This window comes from Myotis myotis, unplaced genomic scaffold (assembly GCF_014108235.1).
Source record: "Myotis myotis isolate mMyoMyo1 unplaced genomic scaffold, mMyoMyo1.p scaffold_m19_p_4, whole genome shotgun sequence".
Lineage (NCBI taxonomy): Eukaryota > Metazoa > Chordata > Mammalia > Chiroptera > Vespertilionidae > Myotis > Myotis myotis.
Genome location: NW_023416346.1, coordinates 27,826,381 through 27,849,693, shown reverse-complemented (window position 1 = coordinate 27,849,693; position 23,313 = coordinate 27,826,381). Strand labels below are relative to the sequence as shown.

The 23,313-nt window shown below is 46.0% G+C and overlaps 1 protein-coding gene across 7 annotated transcripts; it reads right to left on the bottom strand.

Moving 5' to 3' along the window:
• Positions 1 to 23,107, bottom strand: ZNF75D (zinc finger protein 75D). 7 transcript variants are annotated; one of them, XM_036305387.1, is made up of 6 exons: positions 22,831 to 23,107; positions 20,556 to 21,082; positions 19,144 to 19,336; positions 18,355 to 18,446; positions 17,910 to 18,036; positions 1 to 1,924 (listed from the first exon to the last, which is right to left on the bottom strand). In XM_036305387.1, exons 2-6 carry the CDS (start codon positions 21,000 to 21,002, stop codon positions 1,215 to 1,217), a joined length of 1,569 nt encoding a protein of 522 aa, XP_036161280.1. In that variant the 5' UTR covers positions 21,003 to 21,082; positions 22,831 to 23,107; the 3' UTR covers positions 1 to 1,214. The 7 variants fall into 7 exon arrangements, with proteins under 7 accessions (XP_036161280.1, XP_036161281.1, XP_036161282.1 ...); XM_036305388.1 differs by lacking the exon at positions 19,144 to 19,336 and having other exon boundaries at positions 18,355 to 18,501; XM_036305389.1 differs by lacking the exons at positions 18,355 to 18,446; positions 19,144 to 19,336.
• Positions 23,108 to 23,313: the final 206 nt, after the last annotated feature.

Below are 23,313 nucleotides of genomic sequence, written 5' to 3'. Positions count from 1 at the left end.
CCACTTTCATAAAAAGGTACAATTTTATGAATCAATACATAGAAGCCTTGGTCAACATCTTAAACAAGGACTGGACGAAGATATAAATCCATGTCTTCCAACTTCCCTTGACATCACATTACTTTTCAGAAGATAATCACTGAGGCCATTGGGAAGGAAGAGAAACCGCCAATGTCAAAAACCAGTTTCCATCTGACCAAGCTCTCACTGAGGCCATCATTCTAAGCCACAGGCCTTACTTTGCTCTGACACTTCTGGATGTTTCCTCCTGATATGTGCATTGAGGTTAGGTCACAGGGCTCTCCTTGCATTTCACAGTTTACAAAATCTCAAGATTTTCATCAGAGCACCCAAGTGTATGGGGTTGTGTTGAACAGCTATAATAATGGGCCTCCCTTTAGGCCCTGGAGCAGTGTGGCACCAATTTGAAAGCCTCCAGTCCACAAAGTTAAAGTAAATAAAGACCATTAACCACTGCTTTGTGCTTTCGAAGATAACTGAATGAAGGCCCAGACTGCCTCCTTCACCATTACACTATATACCTCAGTGTTGAAAGGATCAGCAGGAGGAGATATATCAAGTGCTTACAAGGTCCCAAGTTCTGTGTTGATATCAGGCCTTCACATATGACTTGACATTCCTTGACAGAAAACATTGCAGTAGTGTTCATGGGAGAAGCAACTAGAATGGGTGTACTTCTCCCAGGGCAAACAGTGAATCCTCTCTTACTGTTCCAGAATAAAGTTCCCTGAGCCATGGGCTTGGTTGTTCATCCACAAAGAATAATAGCCCTAGGAAGTCTAACGTAGTAATACTCTCTGAGCTCCCTTCAGAGAACCTGAATATTCTTACTTTCCACCTCTCCTGAGAATGATACATTAGCTGAGGACCTGATACCTACCTGAAGAATTTAAATCACATAGGGTTGGGAAGGTGATAGATAGATAGATAGATAGATAGATAGATAGATAGATAACTAGAGACATATGATTGCTATATTTTCATTCTTTTATTTAAAAAGTACCCATTATGTTATCAGTCTTGTGCTAGGCACTAAAGACACAATGCTGAATAAGAGAGACAACTTAGATTCCTTTATGTGAAGCATGACATGTACCCCTCCCAAATTTTCTGTTAATGATAGAATCCTAGGTGCCTCATGACTTTGTAATCTTTTATTGCCTCTAGAGTCAAGCTCCATATGGTGACTTTCTTCAGACTGGAGATTCTGGACATGATTCCCTTCTCCCATGGAGCTTTTGGTGTCTAAGAAGGCTTGACCGCCTGCTGAAGTTTCTCCTACATATGCTACAGGAATAAGGCTGCTCACCTGTGTGGGTTCTTTGGTGTTTAATAAGGTGTGAGTTCTGAATGAATCTCTTTCCACATTCATGACATTTAAAGGGCTTCTCTCCTGTGTGAATTCTTAGGTGTGTGTGTAGATTTGTGTTATGGCTAAAGCTTTTCCCACACCATGAGCATCTATATGGTTTTATTCCTTGGTGTGCCATTAAGTGCTTATTTAAATCTGAACTCCATCTAAACCTCTTATCACACTGTTGACATTTATAGGGTTTCTCTTCAGTGTGAATTCTCTGATGCTTAATTAGGTCAGAGCTGACTCTGAAGCCTTTCCCACATTCCTGACATTTAAAAGGTTTCTCTCCTGCATGGCCTTTCCCGTGAAGATCCATATGTTTTGGAAGCTCTTGTTTACAAGTTGAAAGTTTCTTTCTCTTCTTCACCAGAAAAGCTCGAGGCCGTTTCCGTACCTTATGTGTACCACCATGATTTTCTTTGTCTGTTGTTTTCTGGGCAACTTTCATTCTGGCCTTTCTTAATACTTTGCATCCTGATGTTTGTATTTCTAATGTAGAAGTAGATATAGGTGGGTCATTTCCAGTGTCATCTTTGAGCTTTAACCCTGTTGGAATAAACAGAAGAATCAGCCATCTGTGTCCCAGAACAACAAAACCAGGAATGGAGCTTAAATAAAATCAACGATTTAAAAAAAATACAGGAACAAGTGGTTTTTAGTCCAATCCAGACAATACTGCATAGACCTATTTCTCCCTGATCCTCCCTGCTAGGCCCAACAACAAACCAATTAAAGAATCTAAGACACAACCAACAGAGAATTTTAATAACATTTAAAAAAGATTTTAAAAAATTGATTTTGAGAGACAAGAAGGGAGAAGGAGAGAGAAACATCGATGTGAGAGCTGAACATCAACTGGCTGCCGCCTGCATGCCCCCTACTTGGATTGAGCGTGTAACCAGGGCATGTGCCCTGACCAGGAATCAAACTGGCAACATTTAGTGCATGGGATGACACCCAAACAACTGAGCCATGCCAGCCAGGGACCAACAGAGAATTTTAAAAAGTGGTAAAAAGAAGGGAAAATACTTTGGGACCCCAGGACTAGGAGAAAAACATAGCAAGGTTTCTTACATGCCCACACCCAACAGAAGAAGGAAACCCAGATCTAATGTTTTTTAACTCTCAACCTACAAACAGAAGGCTTCCTGAACAGGCTTCTTCCTTCCCCAGTCTTAATGGAAAACCTTCTGACAACATAAGAATCCATTACAAAACATCAAATGGGCAGGCAGAACTAGCAAGATGCCTAGGCACAAGTGGCCTGGCCCAGGAAGCTTATTCATCCCTGTGGATCTGAGACTCCCAATTCCCAATGAGAGATACTCTGGCCTAGGTAAATACCTTCCTTACCCTCAGGGAGCACCAGGAGGGACACATGGGAGCCCTATCAGTGCCACATAAACCAAGGAAATGACAAACAGTCCCTGAAAATTAAAATCGTCACTGGAGCATATTCCATAAAAGTAGGAAAGAACCTATGTGATAAACTAAAACATGGTGACTGCCATTAAATTATTTAAATAGGACCCAGACTCACCTAACATAATAGATAAAATGAGGACACAATAAAAATCACCCATCAGACTGAGAACAAAAAAATTCATAACTTAAGAAAAGGCAATCTGATAAAAACAAAATCTAAGACCACAAATCTAAAAAATAAATGAAATGAAACAATACTCCTAAATAGTCCATAGTATAAAGAGAAAGTCTCAAAAGAAATGTAAAAATACATATTTGAGCCCTGGCCAGTATGGTTTAGTGGTTGGAGCATTGGTCCACACACTGAAGGATCTCAGGTTCGATTCCTGGTCAAGGGTATGTACCTGGGTTGCAGGTTCTATCCCTGGCCTCGTGCAGAAGGCAGCCAATCTATGTCTCTCTCTCACATCAATGTTCTCTTTCTTTTTCTCTCTCTCTTTCTCCCTCTCCCTCTCTCTCTGCCCCCCCCCCCCATTCCACTCTCTCTAGAAAATCAATAGAAAAAATATACTTGGGTGAGGAATAAAAAAAATACATAGTTGAATGAAAATGAAATTACAACTTATCAAAATATGTGGAATGAAGCTAAAGAAGTGCTTGGAGGAAAATGTACAGCCGAAATGCTTACAATAGAAAAGGGAAAAGGTCTCAAATCAATAATCTAATTTTCTTCCCCAAGAAACTAGAAAAAAAATCAAAATAAACCCAAATCAAGTTGAAGAAAGCAAATAATAAATATCAGAGCAGAAATCACAATAAAACAAAGTTCTTTCATCATTAAAATGCCCATACTACTCAAAGCAATCTATAGATTTAATGCAATCCCCATTAAGATACCAATGGAATATTTCACAGACCAAGAACAAACACTCCAAACATTCATCTGGAATAAAAAAAAGACCCCGAATAGCTGCAGCAATCTTGAAAAAGAATAACAAAATTGGAGGGATCACAATACCAGAAAGCAAGCTATATTACAAAGCCACTGTCTTCAAAATTGCCTGGTACTGGCATAAGAACAGACATATAGACCAATGGAACAGAACAGAACTCAGAAATTGACCCAGGCCAATATGCTCAATTAATATTTGACAAAGGAGGCAAGAGTATACAATGGAGTCAAGATAGTCTCAAATAAATGGTGTTGGGAAAATTGGACAGATAAATGCAAAAAAAATGAAACTAGACCACCGACTTACACCATACACAAAAATAAACTCAATATGGATAAAGGACTTAAACATAAGATGGGAAACCATAAAAATCTTAGAAGAAGCAATATCTATACTGATACAACGCCTAAGGCAGTGGTCGGCAAACTGCGGCTCGTGAGCCACATGCGGCTCTTTGGCCCATTGAGTGTGGCTCTTCCACAAAATACCACATGCGGGCGCGCACGTACAGTGCAATTGAAACTTCATGGCCCATGCACAGAAGTCGGTTTTTGGCCTGGGTGCGTCTATTTTGAAGAAGTGGTGTTAGAAGAAGTGGGGGGTGTCGGTTGGTCGGGCGACAGGAGACCTGGCGCAGGCGGGCCACAGGATACGCAGCGCGGGGGAGGTGAACGCAATTCATGCATGAGTTGAGTGAGCCAGTCAGTTAGCAGCCTCATTGTGCAGTGGTTAGTGCTGGTCGCGTCCGCAAATCGCGTGCGGGTGACAAAAGTATCTACTCGAAGCATAAAGTTACCTGTATTTTTCCAACCAGCTGCAAATCCTACAGGTATTTTTGTCATCAATTTAAGAATTGTAATTCTTTTGTGTTGGTGGCTTTATTATTATTTTAGCAAAGGCCAGCTTAGGAGTACCCTAATTAAGTTAATAACAATGTACCTACCTATATAGTTTAAGTTTAAAAAATTTGGCTCTCAAAAGAAATTTCAATCGTTGTACTGTTGATATTTGGCTCTGCTGACTAATGAGTTTGCCGACCACTCGCCTAAGGCAATGGAAACTAAACTAAGGAGAAAATAGACAAATGGGACTACATCAAAATAAAAAGCTTCTGCACAGCAAAAGAAACCATCAACAAAACAACAAGAAAGCCCACTGCATGGGAGAACCTATTTGCCAATGATATCTCCAATAAGGGTTTAATCTCTAAAATTTACAGGGAACTCATACAACTTAACAAAAGTAAGGTAAACAATCCAATCAAAACATGAGCACAGGAACTCAATACACACTTTTTTTTTAAAAATATATATATTTTATTGATTTTTTACAGAGAAGAAGGGAGAGGGATAGAGAGTTAGAAACATCGATGAGAGAGAAACATCAATCAGCTGCCTCCTGCACGCCCCCCACGGGGGATGTGCCCGCAACCAAGGTACATGCCCTTGACCAGAATCGAACCTGGGACCCTTCAATCCGCAGGCCGACGTTCTATCCACTGAGCCAAACCGGCAATACACACTTTCTGAAAGAGGACCTACAGAAGGGCAAGAGACATATGAAAACACTACTGGCCTGGTGCAAGAATTTGTGCACATTGAAAGGAAATTAATTAGAAGAAATATTTTAATATTGCTATTTGCTCATTCTCTATAATAGAAGTGTCAACCAAATTCACAATCATCAATGACAGATCAAAATAAAATACATATAATAAATTTTAAAAAATAAAAATAAGGCCAGTATTACCCTGATAGAAAAATCATACAAGAACAGTACACTAAAAAAAGACTATAGACTAACTAAATCTCCCATGAACTTAAATGCAATATTTGGTGAGGACCAAAATATTGGTAGACTGAATATAACAATATTTAAGCATTATATACCATAATCAAGCCAGATTTACTGCAGCTATGCTAAGCTGGTTCAATATATGAAATTGATCAATACAACTCACCAAATCAATGAGCTTTGAAAGATCATAACCCTATCAACTTACACAGAAAAGTATTTGATAAATTCCACATCCATTCTATATAATAAAGAGGTAATATGCAAATTCACACCCCCACACAAGATGGCCACACCATGTGGGCACAAGATGGCCACCACAAGATGGCTGGCAGGGGAGGACAGTTGGAGGCAACCAGGCCTGCAGGGGGGGGGGGGACCAGGCCTGCAGGGGAGGGCAATTAGGGGCAACCAGGCCGGCACGGGAGGGCAGTTGGGGGCGACTGGGCTGGCAGGGGAGGGTAGTTGGGGGGACCAGACCAGCAAGGGAGGGCATTTGGGGGCATCCAGGACGGCAGGGGAGGGCAGTTAGGGGTGACCAGGCCAGCAGGGGAGGGAAGTTGGGGGCAACCAGACCAGCAAGGGAGGGCATTTGGGGGGGACCAGGTCTGTAGGGGAGGGCAGTTGGGGGCGATCAGGTCAGCAGAGGAGCAGTTAGGCATCGATCAGGCTGGCAGGCAGAAGCACTTAGGGGCAGTCAGGCAGGTGAGCGGTTGGGAGCCAGCAGTCCCGGACTGTGAGAGGGATGTCTGACTGCCGGCAGTTGGACATCCCCTGAGAGGTCCCAGAGTGGAGGGGGTGCAGGCTGGGCTGAGGGATACCACCCCAGTGCATGAATTTCATGCACCGGGCCTCTAGTTTATTATAAAATAGTAAGAAACATAGAAGTTATACTGGTATAGACTTGATAAAGACTATCACCAAATATCCCTATACTAACACATTGTTTGTGGGTAGTTTTTATCTCGTGCTAACAGGTGGCGCGGGCCATTTTTGCTAATTTTTTGCACAAATGGCAACGTTCAGTAAAATTACAATAACTTTATTTTACGTATGTATACGTTACCCGCATTCTACCGCTAGTCTATAAAAAACATATTAATACGTGTTCCGCACTCTACTACCAGTCAACCTAAAACGTATAAGTAAAACGTATAAATACGTTTCCCGCATACAATGTGCTAACTTCAAAGATAATGGTGAAAGACAATGTTTTCATGGAGATTAGAAACAAGGCAAGGATGTGTACTCTTATCACTCTTATTCAGCATAGTATTGGAAGTTGGGACTACTACAATAAGAATAAAAGGTGACTTCTGGGCAAGATGGCCTTTAGGTAAATGCAGTACTTGCCTCATCACACAAACACATAAAAGATACAACTAAACTACAGAACAACCATCATTCATCACCACCAAACAAGCATTATATGAAATTAGAGGCCTGGTGCACGAAATTGGTGCACAGGTAGGGTCTGTAGGCCTGGCCAGTGATCAGGGTTGATCAGGTTCCCCAATTCCTCCTTCCCTTACCACCCACACGTCGCCACCACATGGTTCCCTCGCCTCCCTGCCTCCTTCCCTCGCCACCCGCACGCCGCAACTGGGCAATTCCCCCCACCTCTCCGCCTCCTCCTTCCTTCACTCCTCCAGTGCCCCGCTGCTGCCCCCTGGTGGTCAGCACATAGTGAATGATCAAACTCCTGGTCACACAGTTAAACTCCCGAGGGGACACTTTGCATATTACCCATACACACACACACACACACACACACACACACACACACACACACACACACACTAGAGGCCTGGGCATGACATTCATGCACTGGGGAAGGGGGTAGTCCCTCAGCCTGGCCTGTGCCGTCTTGCAGTCTGGGACCCCTTGGGGGATGTCTGACTGTCGGCTCACCACACTCACCACAGAACAGGCCTAAGCTGGCAGTCAGACATCTCCCAAGGGTCCTTAGTGCTGCCACGGAGGCAAGAGAGGCTGCTGCGCTCACCAGCTATGAGCCCGGCTTCTGGCTAAGCGGTGCTCCTGCTGTGGGAGTTCACTGACCACGAGGGGGCAACTCCTGCATTGAGCGTCCGCCCCCTGGTGGTGAATGTGCATCATAGCGACTGGTCATTCCACTGTTTGGTCAATTTGCATATTAGCCCCCCCCCCCCACGGGCCCTGCTCTGTGTGTGACGGGGTAGAGCCATAACCTCCCCATCGGCCCTGCCCTGAGTGTGAGAGTGGCGGAGCCCCAACCCCCTGATCGGCCCTGCTCTGTGGGTGATAGAGGGCGGCATCCCAACCCCCCCTCCACAGGCCCTGCTCTGTGTGTGATGGGGTAGAGCCATAACCTCCCCATTGGCCCTACCCTGAGTGTGACAGTGGCAGTGCCCCAACCCCCTGATCCGCCCTGCTCTGTGTGTGACGGGGGGAGCTCCCCAACCCCTTGATGGGCCCTGCTCTGTGCGTGACAGGCGGCAGTGCCCCAACCCCGATTGGCCCTGCTCTGTGCGTGACAGGGTACAGAGCCCCAACCCCCCTGATGGGCCCTGCTCTGTGAGTACAGGGGGCAGCGCCCCCACCCCCTGATTGGCCCTGCTCTGTGCGTGACAGTGGGTGGCGCCGCAGCCTCCCTATCAACCCTGCCTTGAATGTGACAGGGGGCGGTGCCCTAACCCCCCAATCGGCCCTACCCTGAGCGTGACTGGGGGTGGCATCGCAACCTCCCGATCCGCCCTGCTCTGTGCATGACAGGGGGCGGTGCCCCAACTCCCCAATCAGCCCTGCTCTGAGCCCGACCAGGGGCTGCACCTAGGGATTGGGCCTGCCCTCTGCCACCCGGGAGCAGGCCTAAGCCAGCAGGTTGTTATCTCCCGAAGGGTCCCAGACTGCGAAAGGGCACAGGCTGGGCTGAGGTACCACCCCCCCCAAGTGCACAAATGTTTGTGCACCGGGCCTCTAGTAAAAATATATTTAAAAAATAAAGTAGTACAAATTGGTTGTTATGGAATAGTCATGGAGATGTAAAGTACAGCACAGGGAATATAGTCAATAATCTATACTAATAATAGAGGAATATGCAAACTGTCCGGGACACCATCACAGTAACAGTAACGACCATCAAGTTGCCTGGGGCAACAAGGCCAGCAGGGGGGTTAGTGAGGGACGACCAAACAACTGAACGGCAGGTTGAATGGGGCAACCAGGCTGGCAGGGGAATTAGTGAAGGACAACCAAATGACTGAACAGCAGGCTGTGTGGGGCGACCAGGCCAGTGCGGGGGCAGGGAGGAGGGTAGTTGGGGGCGACCAGCCTGGCAGGGGAACCCAGTTGGGGGCAACCAGGCTGTCGAGGGGGGGCAGTTGGGGGCAACCAGGTCAGCAGGGGGGACAGGGAGGGGTGACCAGGCCGGCAGGGAGGGGACAGTGAGGGACAACCAGGCTCTGGTAGTGGGGGGAAGTTGGGGGTGACCAGGTCAGCGGAGGGGGGGGCAGTAAGGGGCAACTAGGCCAGCAGAGGGGGCAGTTAGGGATGATCAGGATGGCAGTTGGGGGCAACCAGGCCTGCAGAGGGGGCAGTTAGGGGCAACAAGGCTAGCAGATGGGGGCAGTTGGGGGTGAACAGCCTGGCAGGGGGGTCAGTAAGGGACAACTAGGCCGGCAGGGGGTGCAGTTGGGGGCAACCAGGCCAGCAGGGGGACAGTAAGGGGCAAACAGGCTGGGGGGGGGGCAGTTGGCGACCAGGCTGGCGGGGGGGGCAGTTGGGGGAGACCAGGCCACCGGGGGGGGCAGTTAGGGGTGACAAGGCCAGCAGAGAGGGCAGTTAAGGGCAATCAGGACATCAAGCAGAGGCAGTTAGGGGTGATCAGGCTGGCAGGGGGGGCAGTTAGGGGCAATCAGGCAGGCAGGCGAGCAGTTAGAAGCCAGTGGTCTCAGATTGTGAGAGGGTTATCTCACTGCCAGTTTAGGCCCAATCCCCGGGATTGGGCCTAAACCAGCAGTTGGACAATCCCTGAGGGGTGCCTGACTGGAGAGGGTGCAGGCTTGGCTAAGGGGAGCCTCCCCACTTTCACAAATGTTGTGCACCAGGCCTCTAGTCCTATCTAATAGTAGACAAACATGGTAATTGACCATACCTTCACTACGCCTCCCATTGGCTAATCAGCATGATATGCAAATTAACTGCCAACAAAGATGGCGGCTAATTTACATACTGCAGGCAGGCGGGGCAGCGCCATCCCGCCTGCCCTGCTACCATCCGGGCCTGCTATCTGCGACCCGGGGTGGCGGGCGTCTGTGTGTGACCCAACCCAGGGCAGCCGGGTGGGGCAGCAGTGATCCGCTGGCCCACCCGGGCGTCCCGTGTGCAACCCAACCTGGGCCGGCGCCCCAATCCCCGGATCGGCCCTGCCGTGTGCGTGACCCGGGGAGGCGGGGCAGACACCGAGAGATCTGGCCTGCCATCTGCCACCCGGGGAGTGGGCCTAAGCCAGCAGGTGGTTATCTCCCGAGGGGCCCAAGACTGTGAGAGGGCACAAGTGGGGCTGAGGGACACCCCCCTCCCCCCCTCCCCTGCCAGTGCACAAATTTTTGTGCACCGGGCCTCTAGTCTATATTAATAATAGAGGAATATGGAAATTGTCCGGGATGCTGTCACAGTAACAGTAATGACCGAACAGCAGGCTGCTTGGGGTGACCTGGCCGGCAGGGGGGTTAGGGAGGGACAACCAAATGACTGAACAGCAGGCTGCATGGGGCAACTAGGCAAGCAGGGGGGGGCAGTTGGGGGCGACTAGGTTGGCATGGGAGTGCAGTTAGGGGCGATCAGGCAGGCGAGCAGTTAGGAACCAGCGGTCCCAGATTGTGAAAGGGATCTCTGACTGCTGGTTTAGTCCCGATCTGGGATCGGGCCAAAATTGGCCGTTGGACATCCCCCGAGGGGTCCTGGATTGGAGAGGGTACAGGCTGGGCTAAGGGGAGCCCCGCACCGCCACCCCACCCCCCATGCCTGAATTTTGTGCACCGGGCCTCTAGTATTCTAATAAAAATGCATGGTAACAGATTGGTACTATATTTATTGGGATGATCACTTAGTTAGTTATGTAATGTCCAATCCCTGAGGAGTATACCTGAAACTAATATAACAATGTATGTCAACTGTAATTGAAAAATAAAAATTATCAAAAAATGGAAAAGACAAGAAAGTAATAAAAGGAATTGCATATTATGTGATTGTCTACATGGAAAAATCTCAAGGAATCAAGAAAAACAAACAAACCCCTCCTAGAACTAGTAAGTGATTTCAGTAGGGTCACAGGATACATGACCAAAACAAAATCAATGGCATTATTATATAAAAACATTGAACATGTTGAAGCCAAAATTAAAAGTATTACCATTTATAATTGTTCCAATGAAAATGAAATGCTTTCACATATACTTAACAAAACATGTAGAGGATATTTATACTGAAAATTACAAAAGTTGAAAGAAATCACAGAAGGCCTATACAGAAAGACATACTTTGTTGGCTGACTGGAAAGATCACCATAGTAAAGATATCTATCTTCTTCAAAGTAATATATAAGTTTAATGTGATTTCTAGCAAAATCTCAACATAGTTTCTTATAGACATAGAGCCTCAGTGCACAAAATTCATGCATTGGTAGGGTCCCCAGGCCTGGCCAGAGCCTTCCTTCATTCTGTGCCACCCCCCCTGGTGGTTAGCGCACATCATAGCAAGTGATCGAACTCCCAAGGGGACAATTTGCATATTAGCCTTTTATATATATATATAAACTAGAGGCCCGGTGCACAAAAATTTGTGCATTGGGGGGGGGGGGATCCCTCAGCCCGGCCCATGCCTTCTTGCAGTCTGGGACCCCTCGGAGGATGTCCACCTGCTGGCTTAGGCCCACTCCCTAGGGGATCGGGCCCATGCCGGCAGTCAGACATTCCTTTGGCAGCCTGGAAGCCCTCGGGGGATGTCCACTTGTCAGTGGGGAGCAGGCCTAAGCTGCAGTTGGACATCCTTAGCGCTGCTGAGGAGGCGGGAGAAGCTCCCGCCACCACCGCTGTACTGGCAGCCATCAGCCTGGCTTGTGGCTGAGCAGAGCTCCCCCTGTGGAAGCACACTGACCACCAGGGGGCAGCTCCTGCATTGAGCGTCTGCCCCCTGGTGGTCAGTGTGTGTCATAATGACCAGTCATTCCCAGTTGTTCTGCTGTTAGGGTCAGTTTTCATATTACCCTTTTATTATATAGGATAGAGACCTGGTGCATGGTGGGGGCCGGCTGGTTTGCCCTGAAGGGTGTCCCGGATCAGGGTGGGGGTCCCCACCGGGGTGCCTGGCCAGCCTGAGTGAGGGGCTGATGGCTGTTTGCAGGCTGGTCATACCACCTTCAGGGTGGGGGTCTCCACTAGGGTGCCTGGCCAGCCTGGGTGAGGGGCTGATGGCTATTTGCAGGGTGGTCAAGCCCCCCCTGTGGGGACCCTCACTCCATGGAGGTTTGGCCAGCCTGGGTGACTGGCTGATGGCTGTTTTCAGGCTGGTCACACGCCCTTTAGGGTGGGGTGTCCCCACTGAGGTGCCTGGTCAGTCTGGGTGAGGGGCTGAGGGCCGTTTTCAGGCTGGCCAAGCCCTGTGATGAAAGCTCCCAGCCTCTCCTTCTTCTTTTTTTTTTTAATTCTGGGATTTATTTACCTTCTATAATTGAAACTTTGTAGATTTGAGAGGAGCTCAGAGCAGGCCAGGGCGGGCGGGAGGGAAACCTCCTGCTTGCTCCAGCTCCATGGCCATGGCCGGCTGAAAGTAGGTATCTGGGATTTATTTATCTTCTATAATTGAAACTTTGTTGCTTTGAGTGAAGCTCAGAGCCGGGCCGCGGCAAGCAGGAAGCTTGGCTTCCTCCATCATTGGGGCAACCAAGCCTCCTGCTTGCTCCAGCACCATGGCTGACAGCTGCCATCTTGGTTGGGTTAATTTGCATATAGTCGCTCTGATTGGCTGGGGGCGTGGCTTAAGGCATAGCGAAGGTACAGTAAATTTGCATGTTTGTCTTTTATTAGTGTAGATAAGCTTACTCCAAAATTTATGTGGAAAGGCACAGGTCCTAGAATATCTAAAATAAAATTTTATCTTGACAATAAAGTATAAAGTGGGAAGAATCACTTATACTTGATAGATATTAAGACTTATATAGTATACTAGAGGCCCGGTGCAAAAAATTTGTGCACTCAGGGGGAATGGGGGGTCCCTCAGCCCAGCCTGTGCCCTCTTGCAGTCTGGGACCCCTCAGGGGATGACCACCTGCTGGCTTAGGCCTGCTCCCCAGGGGATTGGGCCTAAGATGGCAATCAGACATCCCTCTGGCAGCCCGGCAGCCCTCGGGGGATGTCCACTTGCCAGCAGGGAGCAGGCCTAAACTGCAGTCGGACATCCTTAGCACTGCTGAGGAGGCAGGAGAGGCTCCCACCACCACTGCTGTACTGGCAGCCATCAGCCTGGCTTGTGGCTGAGCAGAGCTCCTCCCATGTGAGAGCGCCCAGACCACCAGAGGGCAGCTTCTGCATTGAGCGTCTGCCCCCTGGTGGTCAGTGTGTGTCATAGTGATCAGTCATTCCCAGTCCTTCTGCTGTTAGGGTCAGTTTCCATATTACCCGTTTACTATATAGGATAGAGGCCTGGTGCATGTGTGGGGGCCAGCTGGTTTGCCCTGAAGGGTGTCCCGGACCAGGGTGAGGGTACCGCTTGGGTGCCTGGCCAGCCTGGATGAGGGGATGATGGCTGTTTGCAGCTGGTCACACCCCCTTCAGGGTGGGGGTCCCCACTGGGGTGCCTGGCCAGTCTGGGTGAGGGGCTGAGGGCTGTTTTCAGGCTGGTGGGCGACTGAAGCTCCCAGCCTCTCCTTTTTTCTTTTTTCTTTTTTATTCTGGGATTTATTTACCTTCTATAGCTGTCACTGGAGCTGAGAGTCCGCTCCAGCTCTGAGGCCGTTGCCGGCTGAAAGCAGGTACCTGGGTTTGTTTAGATTCTATAATTGAAACTCTGTTGCCATTACTGGCCCCTCTAAGCTCTGAGGCCTTGCTGGCTGAAAGCAGGTTTCTGGGGTTTGTTTAGGTTCTATAATTGCAACATTGTTTCATCCGGAGCTTAGAGCTGAGCTGCGGCAGGCGGGGAACGTTGGCTTCCTCCATCACTGGAGTAAGCAAGCCTCATGGTCATGTTCGCTTCAGCTGCCTGGCTGCCGGCCGCCATCTTGGCCGGCAGTTAATTTGCATATCTCGCTGATTAGCCAATGGGAAGGGTAGCGAAGTTATGGTTAATTACCATGTTTCTCTATTATTAGATAGGATAGCTCCTAGAGGCCCAGTGCATGAAAATTCACATAGCTCAATGGAACAGAACAGATGCATAAAAATAAGCCCAACTGATCTTTGCCAAAAGTACAAAATCAATTCAATGGTAAAGGATAGCCTTTTCAACAAATGGGGCTGCATCAATTAGACCACCAAAGGAAAAAAAATGAGCCTTGACCTAAAAGTCACACTTTATATAGTAACTAAAAATGGATCATGGTCTTGAGTCTAAAAATCATAAAACTTTTAAGAGAAAACATAAGAGAAAATTTTAGGGATCTAGGGTTATTCAGAGTTCTAGCCTTGATACCAAAAACACAATCTATTAAAGTAGCGGTTCTCAACCTGTGGGTCGCAACCCCTTTGTGGGTCAAACGACCCTTTCACAGGGGTCGCCTAGGACCATTGGAAAACACATATATAATTACATATTGTTTTTGTGATTAATCACTATGCTTTAATTATGTTCAATTTGTAGCAATGAAATTGGGGGTCACCACAACATGAGGAACTGTATTAAAGGGTCACGGCATTAGGAAGGTTGAGAACCACTGTATTAAAGGAAAAATGGGAGCAGGCTGCAGAGGGCCCAGGGCCCGGGCCCCGCATGAGGTCTGGCAGCGGCAACATGGGGCTCCTAGTTATGGAGTGTGCTGCGTGGTCCACGGTGCCAACCCGATGAACAAGTGAACTAGTGCCCTAACTGGTTTGGCTCAGTGGATAGAGCGTCGGCCTGCGGACAAAAGGGTCCCAAGTTTGATTCCAGTCAAGGGCATGTACCTTGGTTGCAGGCACATACCCAGTAGGGGGTGTGCAGGAGGCAGCTGATCAATGTTTCTCTCTCATCGATGTTTCTGGCTCTCTATCCCTATCTCTTCCTCTCTGTAAAAAAATCAATAAAATATATATTTTTTTAAAAAGTGGACTAGCAAGTGGGGCCCTGCACACCTTCTACAAGAGCCACGTGCAAAGAGCACCAGCTGGTCAAGGAGAAAGTGCCCGAGCTGGCCAGCTTCAAGCTCAAGCCCTATGTGAACTACCTCACCCCAGTGGGCACTGGGCACTCACAGGCCCCTGACAGCTGGCAGAGCAGCTCTTTCATGAGGTGGTGGCCACCACGAGAAGGACTTTAGGGACAATACCAAGTGTCTGGAGAAGCACAGCTTCGAGCCCACGCAGGAGGCCAAGCTCTTCCAGCTGTATCCCACAAGAACTTCCTATGCTAGCCGCCAGTGATGCAAGTCTGGACCACACATTGCCCCCTGCACGACCCCAGCATCTCTGTCCCTTTACCTGGCTTCTATTAAAGACCATGGCTACCTTAAACAAATGAAAATGAAAAACAATTGGTTCTCATCAAAATTAAAAAGTTTCACTCTGTGGAAGCCCATGGGAAGAGGATGAAGACAATATAGAGACGTGAAGAAACCATTTACCAACCATATTATCTGACAAAGCACTAGAATCTATAACATATAAAGAACTCTCAAAACTCAACAGTTGAAAACAATTAAGTTAAAATATGGGCAAAAGACATTTCACTAAAGAAAATATAGAGATGGCAAATCAGCACATGAAAAAGATAAAACATCATTAGCCATTAGGGAAATGCAAATCCAAACCACAAGGAGATAACACTACATGCCTAACAGAATGGCAAAAAATAAATTAAAAAGATGTCAATACTAAACACTGGCAAGGATGTGGGGAAGCTGAATCACTCACCCATTGCTGGTGAGAAGGTAAAATTTTACAGCCACTATGAAAAACAATTTGGTAAGTTCTTATAAAATTAAACATGCAATTACCAAATGAACCAGCAAATGCACTCTTAGGGCATTTATCCCAGAGAAAAGAAAATTTATCTCTACATAAAATCACATACATAAATGTTCATGGCAGCTTTATTTCCAATAGCCAAAAACTGAAGACAGCAAAGATATCTTTCAGTAGGTGAATGGTTAAACAAAGCATTCACCTAGTACTATGGTCGGCAAACTGTGGCTCGCGAGCCACATGCGGCTCTTTGGCCCCTTGAGTATGGCTCTTCCTAAGCCTTAGGAGTACCCTAATTAAGTTAATAACAGTGTACCTACCTATATAGTTTAAGTTAAAAAAATTTGGCTCTCAAAAGAAATTTCAATTGTTGTACTGTTGATATTTGGCTCTGTTGACTAATGAGTTTGCCGACCACTGACTAGTATATCAATGTTATGGAATATAACTCAGCAGTAAAAAGTAGTAAACTGTTGAAACATGCAACAACTTGATGAACTTCCAGAAAATAATTCTGAATAGAATAATTCTGAATGAAAAAGTGAATCCCAAAAGTTTACATAGTTTGCATTCCATTCATATATTATTGAAATTGCAAAATTTTAGAAATGTAGAACAGGTTAGTGGTTGCCGTGGGTTGGTGATGGGGTGGGGTGTGGGAGGGACGTGTGTGTGGTTATAAAGGGGTAACAGGAGGAATCCTTGTGTTAATACAACTGTTTAGTATCTTGACTGTGGTAGTAAATACACAAACCTACACATATAATAAACCTCTGAAGAACTAAATATACACACACATAAACAAATACAAGTAAAACAGGAAATATGAATAAGGTCAGTGAATTATATCAGCATCAATATTCTAGTTGTGATATGATACTTTTGCAAAAGGTATCACTGAGGGAAACTGGGAAAAGTGTATATGGATATCCTCTGTATTACATTCTAAATCTGCATGTGAATCTATAATAATCTCAGTAAAAAGTTCAATAAAAAATACAGGAGCATAATCTTAAAAATCCCTGTAAAGGCTCCTATCAAGGAACATTTCTCCTTTTCCCATGTATATAGTTATCTGTAGAAAACTGTCCTTGAACTATGGGGACCTTAGATCTATGGTTCTTCCACTTGTTCTAACAGGTCACTTTAAATTTAGAATGCAATAATGTTCTGAAAATAAAACCTTGAGAACACGAACTACCATCCTAATTCTAGATTACTGTCAGGAAGAGTGAAGGATTCTTTTATACTTTCATGTACTCCAGATGTTTAAATGGGCAGAATCTTAAATTCAATATCTTCTTTATACTCTACTGTGGTTAAGGATGAATATGCAATGAGGAAGCTAAGAACTAAACCTAAGGAGGTTCGATCAAAACAATATGGGGAATGAGAACTCAGTGCTATTGAAGTAGACTTGGTTAGAGATGATGGTGGCTTACACTAGGATGATAAGAGTGGAATAGGGTTGAGAATATCATACTAAGTGAAATATGTAAGTCAGAGAAAGCTAAGAACCATATGATTTCACTCATATGTTGATATAAAACTGAAACTCACAGACAACAGGTTACCAGAGGGAAGAGGGTGGGGTGGGTAGTAAAAGGTAAAGGGGGTCAAATATATGATGCCCTTTCCTGACATGGAAAAGATATGAGAGTAACAGATTTGCAGAGTGGGGCGGAAGTATGATATGATGGGTTAAGATTTCTATTTAGAATAAAGAAGTGGGATCTGTATTTGTAAAAAGTTCTCTAGGTCAGCGATATTCAACAGGTGTGCCACAGGAGGCATACTAGTATGCCACAAAAATTTTTTAAAACATTCAGTACCTGACTATGTAGTCAGGAGCACTGACCTCTTTTCCCTTAGATTTTCAAATAAAAAAAAAAAAATACAACAGCCAACACAACAATAGCTGTCCGGTGTGAGTGAATCAAACTTAAACCTATTTTTTTTGGTCAGATTGGCAAAAAATATAATAGATATTTTTGGTGTACCGAAGAATTTTAGTAATTAATTAGTTTATGTGTGCCATGAGATGAAAAAGATTGAAAACTGCTGCTCTAGGTGATTTGGATATGCCTTTCTTTTTCCCCACATCACCAAATTGAGAACCAACCATCTATTGGAACACAGGGACTCTCTCATAGGAATGCATTTTCCATAAACTGAGGACATAACAGATTATTCAACTTCTATACAAAGGAAAGGAAGAATTTTTACCTAGAGAGATGACAGTCTCATAATTTTCCTGCATTACTTCATTGTAGAGGGCCTTCTGAGTAGGGGCCAGTAATTTCCATTCTTCTTCAGAAAAATGCACAGCCACATCTTCAAATGTCAACAAACTCTAAAGAAGAGAATGGGTTTTAGTTCAGTATTTGCAACTACAGAAGTTGTACTCTCACTTATTTCTGAATTCAGTCACTGAAATTAAGTGTATAAAATTTAGGGAGGAAAAGTGAGTGGCAGAAAAGAAAGAAAAGAGATCAGTAAACAAGCTTGGGAGGTGCCCAATTCCCACTGTCCCAAGCCTAGCTGTGTAAAGGACATCTGAGGCTAACTAGGCTCAGGGTACCTGCTGGGCACTGTGGGTCTTGGGCAACAGAGAAAAGCATAGATAAGGTCACATTCAGGCTGCCTGAAAAATCTGGAATGTACAGCTCACCTGGGATTCAGACAAGACGAGCTCAGTTGCCATCTTCCAGTTTGGGGTGCTTTTCTGCTCAGAAAAGGCTAGAATCTGTTGAGCAGGCACGGCTGTGGGTGGAAAGGAGCCAGAAAATTTCTCTTTTCTGTTTATGAATATCCTGAGCTGATTTGTAAAATATAGAATATCAGGACACCTTCAGTAAAGATAGTTCACCTTCATGTGTATGAGTGTGTGTGTCATGCCAAAAGTGGCCTTTTCATGGTAAATAAGAAACAAATATCCACCACTCCATAGAACCGGTTCCCCAGATTTCACGAGACAAATTATTAAAGGAAATTCACTATTTTTTCCTGTCATAAAATAGTTTGTTCATTGGGCCGGGCAAGAATTAGAGGTGTTTGAAAATGAAGGACTCAAGTCCTCCAGTGTATGGCAGGAAATGTGAAATGTTTTTGTCTATTAGTATTTTTTCCTCGTGCACAATTCTCTTCCTCTTTTGCTCATTTCTGATCTAATTTCTCCTCTAATTTAACAAGGGTCAGATGACCCCACCGATCCCTATTCCATATTCTCTCAAATTTCTCAGGAACAAGGCCCATGATATGAATACCAGGGTTCCATGGTTTGGATATTACTGTACCTCAGACTGCTCCTCACCTTCACCCACCATTGACCTATTATAGTCCCATATGAGAGACATCCTAACTGCTAGCATGGCTGGGCATCTGGAAAATTCCCATGATATTCTAGCTGAATCGATTACTATCACAGCTCCCAGAAGAGAATTTTTATGAAGCTCCTCACCTCTTTCATATACAGGCTGTGTTTCTGTGGGAGTTTTCGAGCCCAGCTGTTCTTGTAGTACCTGGTATGCATTCCAACATTCTTTCTGGAACACACCCATTGCTTGGGGCTCTGCTGGCTTCCACTTAAAGCCTGGGACCTCTGCTGTTCCTCCCAAGAGCACTGCCTCCTTTCCCAGGTCATGGACTGTGACCTAGAAATAATCCCCATCCTCATTAGCACAGAACTTACTTGCAGTTTTAGGGTGTGGTGGAGGGATGAACAAGAATAGAGCCCAGATTTAGGGAGTGTGTGACATTAAAGGACGTACTAAAAAACTGTAAAGGGGTTGTGTTACCCTTTTCTCACAAAGAACTATATATATCACCTGGGAAATAAAAAAAGCTGTGACTGCTGCTAACCTCCACCCCTCCACATACAGCCACAGCTCAGGCTACTAGCAGACTGGATGCAGGCTGCCTGTTCTCATGCTGCCTTCACTGGCTTGTTTCCTAGACTTAAACCCTTGCCTGAGTGGATTTCTATATTTTAGTCTTATCTAAGGCATTAAATAAAAAAGGTTTTCCTCTTTGTCAGATTTTCGAATCCCCTCATGGCTAGGAAAGGATTTCGTGGAGAAAGGGGATGGAATGGGGGGGAAACTGGGGAAAGTTCAACTCTAACCTCCCTCTTCAGGATTCAGTTGTGGTAAGACACAATAATATATCCTGCCCTGTGTTCCTCAAGGTGGGCTCCTGAGGAAAGGAAGTGTGCTGCCATCTCCCCAGGGCATACCTTGGTCCTCCACTCACCAGCAAAGCCAAGGCTAGATCACTAAGGCAGGGTACCGGAGGCTCTTTTCCTAGCCCAGAGATGTGTATTCCCACTACAGAGGGCCTACCCCTCAGCATCTTGATTCTCTCCATTCCTCTTTTGGCATTTTTCTTCTTTCCATGTCCTTGCTTCCCATTTATTCTACTTTTTTCTCCTCCTCTGCAGTCTCCCTAGAGTTGTTTGATTTATACTTCTGTTTGCTACCCTCGCTCTCCTTTGATCTGTAAGTTCTGTCTGCTCCTCCCCCGCCCCCCGATTTTCTCCCCTTTCCCAATTTGTTCTTGCCTTTTATTTCTGTTTCTAGGAAATCAAGTCCTATCTCCTTCGCCATGCCAGACTAGGCTCACCACACTCAATTTGCACTGGCCCTAAATAGGGCAAAATGCATTTCTTTTTGCTAAGGCCAGCAAAGACTGCCAGGAGCTCTGAAACCTGTAGACTATTGCTGCATATATGTGATTTCAGATCTCACCTAATTGTGCTAAAGGAACAACGGAAGAGTGACCTAACCAAAATCATTCCCCCATTAATCTCCCAACCCATAAACATACCCACTCTTATCCTATTTCATTGTATGTGTGAGGAATCTTTTTTCTCACCTCATTACTTATTCCACCAGGTTCTCTCTGAAAGCGTTCCACTAGGGCCACAGCCTCTTTGATGCTCTGTGGATGATACTTCTGTACCCAGTTCTGAATATCCCTGGGCAGAATGATTAGGAACTGCTCTAGCACCAGTAGTTCCAAGATCTGTTCTTTTGAGTGGATCTCTGGCTTTAGCCACTGATGGCATAATTCCTGAAGTTGGTTGACAGCCTCGAGGGGTCCAGGTGCTTTATGGTAACAGAAACTCCGGAATTGCTGGCGAGCACTCTCAAGACCAAGACTGTCCATGTGTGGACTGAATTTCTTACTCTGACTGGAGCTCTCTTTCACAGACTCCTTAGTCTCCCACAAAGACTCCATGTGTGGGTATGAGCGTGCGTTCACCTTCAGATGTCTCATCATCATTTGCTCTTGGAACAGTTTTTCTCCTATTTGTGACATCCTCCTGGTGCCACCTTTGACAACTGAGGCCTTGTCAGGTTTGGTACAAAACCAATGAATGGATCTTCTCCCCAAGGACACTGAGGGAGGAGAGGAAAAAGTGGAAGTCAAGATAAAAGCCACATGATATATATTTATTTGCTATTTATAATTATCTGAGAAGAATGAACAGAAAAGTTCTGTCCTGCTTCCTCCTTAAAATCAACTGCCAAGAATGAGGACACTCATGATGGCAGATTACTTCAGAGTAACATGTTTCTGTCCTTTTCTGTTACTCAACTTTGAAACAAAGAACAGCTCAGAGGATACAGATGTCAATTGAAAACCTTTTGCTCAAAGGAACAAATTGGTAGGTGAATAAAACTGGCACCCACTTGCTAAAAGGAGCTTTAAGACTATTGGATATTTAATATGTGTGCTTCCTATACCATCTTCACAAATAGGGCATATTTGAGTTTTTCTAAATTTTAACAGACCATTCCAATCTTTTGTCTTTAGTCAGGGGGAAAATAACTTCTATGCCCCTTCATTCTCTTATGAACACTGAAACCTTTACTTCATGAAACATTTGATAGTCTTCTTTCCATTACATTAACACTGGCAGGAGAACTGAGACAGGAAGATAAGAAAGTATTCAGGAAAAAAGTAACCTTATTCCTCTCAGCAAATATCCCCCGACTAAGCAACCAGATGCCCACAACATTTTTTGTGGGTACTTTTGGGGAAAACTTATAAAGGACTCTGTGCAAATTGTGTACCTGTGCATTCAATATCTTGTTTACTTACTGGAAAAACTTCCATTTGTTTATAAGATATCTAAATGGCAGATGTTAAAGAAGGAAAGAAATGGTGATGGTTAAATTTCTTGAGACAGGAAGGGTCTAGTAACGGTACCCCTTCTCCTGACTTTCCATTTCCTTAGGGTCATTACAGATCTTTAAAAAAAGGCTGAGGATAGCCTGGAAAGTCTGATTTTCCCTGACGTGATCCAGCAAAAAGAGCAACAAATTTATTTCAAGGATACCACTGGTATTCAAAGAAATGGTTGGGTCTTTGCTGCCTATACAGGCTGAGGAGGTACAGGGACACCTCCTATATATTTCATTTGTTTGTGGATTTTTTGGGTTTGTTTTTACATTTATGTATGTATGTATTAAATTTTATTGGGGTGACATTAGTCAACATGAACATATAGGTTTCATGTGTCAATTACTAAGTTACAAAATCTGTATATAGGACCATGTGCCCACCACCCAAAGTCAAATCTCCTGTCACCTTATAATAGGACCCCTCTCCCGCCCCCCCCTTCCCCCTTCTGGCAACCTCCTATATTTTTTAGCAGCAGAAGCTGTAATGACCCTTCCTCCAGGGATATGACCATAAGCCAGCAGAAACCTGAAAGTTTCGCTGGATGCAGTGGTAGACATCACTGCCCCATCCCCCACCACTAATTCACTACACCTTCCGCGTTGACCACTAGGGTGACAATAAGCCCTGTGCACGTGGGCAGCCTCCGCGTGTGCTCCAGCAGCACCCCGGGGTGATATTTGCACATAAAGTACAAAGAGATCGCTTCCGGAGGTTAGATGTGGAAATAGGAGCCTGAATATCGGCTTCACAGAGAAAAGGTCCCGCCTGAACTCAGGCTGATCGCCGCTTGGCAAAGATGCCACCACGAACTGGGGACGGCTACATCCCCCATCCCCCACCTCACCACTCCGCACCCCCCACCCCCTCACCACCATGCAGGCTGCAACTGGCACGTGCGGCCCTTATCTCTCGAGCTGTCTAGACCAAATACAAAGGGAAAATCGGGCTTCTCGATTACCTTCACGCGGCTCTGGCCTCCGCGGACGCCACTTCCCTCTTCCTCACTAGACTCAGAAGTCGCCACGCCTCCGGGCTACTCTGGGAAGAAAGCTCTCCGCGCCTGCGCCACTGCAGAGGCCGGGTCGGGAGCGTGTGCCGCCTGGCGAGAGGAGCGCCAAGACTCAGAAGCGCAGGGAACTTGGAAGATCAGTCTCCCATCCGATGCCTCTATCTCCCGGAGACTGTACCCCGACTCGCCATTTTAAGATCGCGGTATGTGGACCGGGCCCCAACCGGAAAAGGAAGACTCGTTTCCGGTGGCTTTGTGACAACCACGCCCAGCCATCTATCTTCCTTCCTTCACCTGTGCAATCTCAACCCAGCCTGCTAGGAACAATCCCTGGGATCCTTTCCAACCTCCAACCTTGAGGGATGGCCTTTCTGTTCCCGTTCAGCCCCTGATGCAAAAACAAGTTAATGCCATCGAGTCTCCAGACCAGCT